Source organism: Silurus aristotelis, assembly GCF_946808225.1.
Source record: "Silurus aristotelis genome assembly, chromosome: 26".
NCBI lineage: Eukaryota > Metazoa > Chordata > Actinopteri > Siluriformes > Siluridae > Silurus > Silurus aristotelis.
In genome coordinates, this window is record NC_139599.1 from 12,629,015 (window position 1) to 12,636,456 (window position 7,442).

The 7,442-nt window shown below is 34.6% G+C and overlaps 1 protein-coding gene across 2 annotated transcripts in view; it reads left to right on the forward strand.

The window, feature by feature from the left end:
- fibcd1b (fibrinogen C domain containing 1b) overlaps nt 1-5,464 on the forward strand; it is a 164,755-nt gene extending 159,291 nt beyond the window's left edge. For both annotated transcript variants that reach the window (XM_083531929.1, XM_083531930.1), the window contains one exon: nt 1,932-5,464. In XM_083531929.1, the coding sequence (XP_083388055.1) occupies nt 1,932-2,200 (269 nt within the window). In that variant the 3' untranslated portion in view covers nt 2,201-5,464. The remainder of the gene's footprint in view (nt 1-1,931) is intronic.
- The last annotated feature ends 1,978 nt before the right edge of the window (nt 5,465-7,442 follow it).

Here is a 7,442-nt window from a genome sequence, read left to right on the forward strand (position 1 = left end):
TAACAAATCAGAAAACACACTAACAAATCCGAAAACACAACGACAAGTCAGACAAACTGGAAAAGTTAGGTATCGGGTGTAAATGGAAACTTAACGATCATTGGACGAAACACCGGTCATTCAAGATATACAGGTAGTACAACAGTCTTTTTTTTTCTTATTTATTTATTTATTTATTTATTTATTTATTTATTTATTTATTTATTAAGCAATTACCCATATACAAACAATGTGGCAATAACAAGTACAATTTACATTACAATACACATAATAAATATGCAAAAAATGCAACAAAAAAAAAACGTGCCTCTTGCTGAGGGCTTTAATTTGAACCACTACTAATAGTGTATGTGCAGCCAATACACAGTATTCACATCCCATGTGAGAATAATTGGTGTAGAGTAAATTTTTTTTTAAATGGCACCGTTCATCTGTCAGAAGAGGTCCTGATCACACAGCAGTCATGGCTATAATAAATTCCAGGTCCCTGAGTGCCAGAAATTCTTCTGTGCTTATGACCCAGAAAGCCAAAATGACTGCAGCGGCCCCTGGGATACATGAAACAGAAGGGCTTCTACAAAAACCAGTGGAGGAAATTTGAGTGCATGCTGCAGTCGTCTTGAAGCAGGAGGGCCACAAGTACAGCAGCAAATGAAGAGAAAGTGGCACAAAGAAGAACTTAAGATTTAAGAAGTAAAGGAAGAATCGAAAATGGTTTTGTAGATATCTCTTTGAAATAGTAACAGGTCAGCTAGGACAAATTAGATTTTTACTTTTGTTATATGTAGGTTTTTATATCTTGAATCTATTCTCATTAAGCTTAATGCTCCAAAATGCTCTTTCTCCATCGTTTTTTGTTTTATTTTTTTTTTTTATTGAAGTTATTATGCTAGTTTAGGTACCATAGCCACTATCATGGCACTCCTGAAATAGTTCGTCGAATCCTTTCTTTATTAGATTCTACATACGTATTTCATACCTGTTAAGTTTAAAGTATTTATGGAATATTTATCAATAATTAGATCAGATAATTATTATTTATATTTTATTAGCTTTTATTTAAGTAAATTTATTCAAGCTCCTTATAAGTCTATTTAACACTAAACCACAACTCAATGCCACACTAAATATGCTGTCATGTTTCAAATCTGGTGAGGTGGGGTGCTGGTGCATTAAAATAACAAGGGTGATCTGATAAATCTGAAGTGTTGTTACTTTTTAATATTTAATTTATATATTTTATTATTCTTTTAACGAACTGCAAAAAAAATGCATTAAAAACCTCCATGCTTGTGGCTGCTATTTTAATTACATGCTGGGTAGTAATTAATAAAAAAAAAAACTAAATGATGTTCTGTATATTATTTGTCAGTGACTCACTTCTTTTCTCACTTTGTTTTTAGAGGAGTTTCTAATCATTTCCATGACACTGATGTTATGACATTGTGCTGATTTGTAAAGCTGCAGTCCGTATGACCCAAGCCTGGCTGCTGATCATTGTGTATACCTGTGTACGAACGAGAAAGCGAGAGGTGATTGTATGATGAGATAAGAAGGTCATTCCTGAGCTTTTTTGAAAATCCTCAACAAAGTGATCCATTCTTGTCTAAGCCTTAGAAGGACAAGGACTTTTTGCATCTCTGCCTCTGCATTTATGTTATTGACTTATGCAACCTTGATCACTTTTAAATGACGTAGGGTATTTGGTTTAATTGATAAGACAGGGGACATAGTGCATGTATTTCCATATGTGTGTGTTTGTGTGTTTGTGTAAGCATAAGAGAGATAGACATTCTCTCAGTTCAGTTTTATCACATGCCTAGTATTACCATCCTTTTTATTTCCTGTGTGTGTGTGTGTGTGTGTGTGTGTGTGTGTGTGTGTGTGTGTGTGTGTGTGTGTGTGTGTGTGTGTGTTTATATCCCACTTAGGCGACTCCTTGGTGAAACACAACGGCATGAAGTTTACAACCAAGGACCGTGACAACGATCATTCTGAAAACAACTGTGCATCGTTCTACCATGGCGCATGGTGGTACAACAGCTGTCATATGTCCAACTTGAATGGCCAGTACTTGCACGGCCAGCACACGTCCTACGCTGACGGAATAGAGTGGTCATCCTGGACTGGCTGGCAATATTCGCTAAAGTTTACCGAAATGAAGATACGACCAACACGTGAGGAACGGGAAAGGAAGTGATCTGATCAGAAACAATCATGGAAATTGGAAGGGAAATAGAAAGCAAATCATGCATTGAAAATAAATACCATTGCTGACTGTGAATGTGACATGAAAACATCCTTTTGGTCCCTTTTTTTTCTGAAGAGAAGTCCCAGTTGTAATTTTAATTGTTATCACCAGTGGACTGATTGGTCGAAGACACAGAGCATCTAAGTGAATCAGGAAATGGACAGTAAACCTTAAAAGAATTATTCTATAATACTAATATACATACATACATACAGTGAGAAGAAGGTATTTTGGTATTTCCTTATAAGAAAGCGAGTCCTTTTAGCAGTCTGAAAGCAGAAGGATGGCACAATTAATTAGGATAGTCATCACAAGTTGATAATTAATGGAATAATGTATGAAAAAGAAGACTGGGTGATTCGTTGACAGTATGTTGAAGCACATTGTACTTTTTTGGCAGACCATTATTGAACATGTTTGCTTATCAACATTACCTACTGATTATGAGCCAGCTTTCAACTTCTTCCACCACAGATGGTGTGTGTGAGTACGCGTGTGCATGTCGGATATAGGAGGGGAAGGTAAATAGCACAATTAACAAAGAAGGATCTCAAATAACAGGCAATATCAGCTTTATAATTATGGTTTTTGTTAAGCATAGAACATCAATCTGATATTGTTTCTAATACATAAATATTGATAAGTTTCCCAAATTGATTGCATGAGTAACTTGTATTGGAAGAGGAACAGACAGGAATAGACAGATTAATATTAATCTCTTAACTGACTACCTACTGTACCACCAAATATATGTTTGCTATATATAACTTGATAACCAAGTAAAAAGGGGGTTATCAGAATGCTGTTGCCTAAGTTAAATATGCAGCTGTATATGGTATAGTGGTGGTTGGGGAAAAAAATCTAATTGAAATAAAACTATGTATCATTTTATATGCATTCTCTTACACATACTGTGCATTACTGGGTAAAAGTCTTCAAAAGTTTTACTTATACAACCAAAATTAAATATTTCTGAAAATCTGTAAATGTTCGAATGTCAGTAAAACAAACAAAAAGTAGAACAATTAATAATAGAATAGAAATACATAGAAACATAGACAAAATAAATAAATGATTAGGGCTGTTAGTATGAAGGTGTCTGGTGAATTCTCCAAGCTGCTTAGAAAAACATAGCCGTTAATTTCCTTATAAAAATGCACTGAAATCTCCACTGATACATATTTAAAACATGATCAAAATATTCAATTTAATTGGTTTTGAAGGTGTATTTGCTTTGCAACACCGCCTCAGTCTTTTGCACAGTACTTTGTATGGTTTCCTGTCATTTTCTTCCGTTTTTTTTTTTTTGTACTGTTTTAAAACAAAAATTGCATCAGATTTTGATTCCTTTAGGGAATTCTGTACTTATGCTGACTCAATCCCCTGAGCTTTTTAGAGGTGCTTATCTAACATATTTCACTCAAGCTAATAAAGCACAGAGACATGCAAGGGATGGACGTGGGTGTCAGTGGGAGGAGACTGTATTTAAAAAATATATATAAATTTTATCGGCATCGCAGGACTATTTTAAATTGCTGTAATTCTTCACCCTCCACCAACCTCCACCCTGCTGCATCTCTATCTGTTTCTCTTTCTTTTTCTCAATGCCTTCTGCAGCATGTCTCATCAACAACCCTTGCCCATGTATATTAATTATTCACAGTATACAACATTCTTTCCTTTTTTTTTTATTAATTTTAAGATATACCTTTATTCATCCCACAGTGAGACATTTTTTTTTACTCACTATGAAGAAAAAAAAAAGTTTGTCTAGACAAAAACAAATAACGTTGGATATTAGAAAAACACCTTAGCATGTGTGCAACAAGACTGCAATTCGGTGACAATATTGACTGTCTTTGTTCCACAACATTTCCAAAATATAATTCAGCACATATGCTAAACACATTATGGTTATTTCTGTATGCCAATTGCTCAATGCTAAGCTCCAGGGAGAGCGCATTGTTGCAGTCTTTTACGAGGCTTTTACGAGTTTCTAACAAATGACTCTATTTAGATAATTAACTCCCTTCTACAATACCAGATAGTGGCCTTTCAAGGCCAAGGCAGGACATGGATAATATATTCTGCTTTTATAAACACTTCTTCGGGGGTAAATTTGCTAATTATAAAAACCTCAGAAATTATATTTCCCACTTGAGATTTTGTATTTTCTGTATTTGTATTTCTAAATACATATGACTGAGCCTAATATTCAAAGAACAATAAATGCTTTTGGATCACAACCAAGCACAAAGTATTTACATATATTAAAAACCTGTTTATATCACAATGAAATCTGATTGCAAGGTAAAAGTAAGACTAATTCAAAAGAGGGCAAAGTGGTTCAATTTCAGAACCATCTCAAAACATCCCTGAATGAAACCCAGTCTTTTCATAACAACTTAGATATGAAACGTTGTTCGAAACACAGAGATGGACAAAGTACATTTTACATTTATGGCATTTGGCAGATGTTTTTATCCAGAGTAACTTAAATGTATCTCAATCATACAGTGCAACTAAGCAGCTGTGGAGTTAAGGGCTAAGCCTTGCCCAGGAGCCCTGCTCAGGGGCCCAGGAGTGGCAGCTTGGTGTGGCTGGTATTTAAACTCACAACCTTTACATTGTAACCACTAAGCTACCACTTCTCCAGTACAAAAGTACATAATTCCTTTATATGAGTAAAAGAACGAAACCCTAGCTTGACTATTGCTGAAGTAAAATAACTCCTTTTACACATTGGCTTGAGTAAAAGATCAAAAAGTACTTGCTTTTGAAAAGTTTTAAAAGTAAAATTACTAACCTATGTTGTAATTATTGGTGCTGTTCAGTGTTACATTCTCCTGCACATCAGACCTATTTAAGGAGATGGTCTTTTATTTGTAAATTTACATTTATGGCATTTGTCAGAGGATCTTAGCCAATGCAACTTATAATGATCGTACTTAGCAGTTAAATGTTAAAGGGCCTTTTTCAAGGGCCAAGCCATGGCAATGTTTGTATTTGAACTCATGACCATTAGATTAAAAGTCTGATGTTTAACCATTGAGCTACCACACACTGGTACATAATCTCTCAAACTCGTGGGTTTTCATTTGAGGGTTCTCATTTAACACAATTTATGCATTCAACTTAAAATAGTGAGGACTGAATGATTTTCTAAAATGCATTGATTGTATTGAAGTCAAGGTTTCCCCTAATGAAACAAAAGAACTGATAATAAAAAGAGGTACAAATATAAATTTACATTGTCACTGTTCACCACTGGCATTACTATAGGAGAACATGTTTATGTGGCTTACAGAATATAGAACATATCAGTTTAGACACAGGCATGGACACCAATCCATATCCAGTATAAAGTGGAAATTATTATAATTTTTTTTTTCTGTAGCTTTATAAGATCGGTCAATCGTTGAAATCAATGTCTGGGATAGACAACTGGCAAAGTAGGGCTAAATCCTTATTATGGTGATTTAAAGTCAATTGTGAGTCCTGAATCAAGTCTCTTCTTTAATGTACTGTACAGAGAGCTTTATTGTGTAGATCTTCTGTACATAGGGGTTTCAGAATGTTTCCATGCATGTATGATTGTTTTTTTTTTGTTTGTTTGTTTTGTTTTTTTTGTACATACAAAAGCACAAAAAACACATCGATTTTGATGAACCTATATTACAAATTTATACTCCCATATTCTGTCAACTTCATGCGAAACCTGAGACTCAAGCTGCTTGTATTGTGATGGGATTGTACAGATTAAGACTCTTTGGGACCAAAGGAAGGAAATGAAGCATCATAGACATTGAGAAAAAAAAAACGACAACTATACGTCAACACTGGATTTATTCATTCTTCATTTTAAATGATTTAAAGTGACAAAAGAGCAGCATTCATGGGAGTTTATACCCACAGACTCAAAACTCTTCAAAGAAAAAAAAATATTTCTGTTCTATGCCTTTGTCTCCATGCTGCTGAGGCTGCAAGAGCTCCTCTGTTATTTATATTTGTTTCACTCTCTCTTTCTCTTTCTCTTTCTCTTCATCCCTGCCTCTCAGTAGGATTATGTCTTCATTGATTGTTTTTCTTTGTGGATTCACAGCCAACTCTCTTGTCCCCGATCATCTGTCAGTTAAGATTGTCAGACTCTGTGGTACGAAATAGTTTTATGATGTAATAACGGAGCAAAAGAGTTCTAAGTAAAAGAAATTGGGAATTTCCATGTGTGTGTGTGTGTGTGTGTGTGTGTGTGTGTGTGTGTGTGTGTGTGTGTGTATGTGTATGTGTATGTGTGTGTTTGGGTGAGAGAGTGACTGGATGAGAGACAAATATACGTGTAAAGGTAAGTTGTTGTTTCCTGTGAATGAGATTGGCTCTATATGATGTTTGCAGAATTTAATTAAATGGCAACTCAATAAATGGATTCTACTAATGGTGAAGACTGGAGTATATGGTTTATATTTCTATGAGAAACTGTTGAGAGATTTTAGATCATTCTCTGTTTGCTTGTAAGAAAACCTAATCAATAAAAGACATACTTTTATAATGAAGCAGCAAGAGGTTACTCGTTGCAATATGTTGTTACATTAGTCCAGAGGCAACTGGTTTGGTAGTGGAAATCATAATGATCTATGATATTTCAACTGTGTTTTGGTCCTTTGTCCTGCATTCTGAAACTTGAGATAATGTTCACATTTTGATTGAAAATAAACAGATTGTTTGTAATGTTTCTATAATAATATTTCTGCCATAGACAAATATCAAAAGACAAAATCAATTGTCCCCAGGGGATATTAGGCAAATCTCACTTTCATTCAATGGTTGTGTCAGCTTTCACTCAAACTAACTACGCATGAGAAAACTTTTTCTAACAACATACATTATATGTACATAAGGTTTGTAAGTGATTTCCCTCCACTCTTCTGGGAAGATGTTCCACTATATTTTTGAGGTTGCTTGTGAATATATGTGCTCATTCAGCCTTAAGTACTTCAGTAAATTAAGGTATTGTTGAAAGGTGAGGAGGCCTGGGGTTTAGTCAGTGTTACAATCTATTCAAAAGGTGTTAGATAGGGTCAAGAGGTATTGTAATGCTGGAACAGGTTAAGGTCTCCTAGTTCATTTACTGTAAAGTGACAATTTAATGCTAATGCTTCTGAAGACATCTTATACAATTAAATAAATATATATG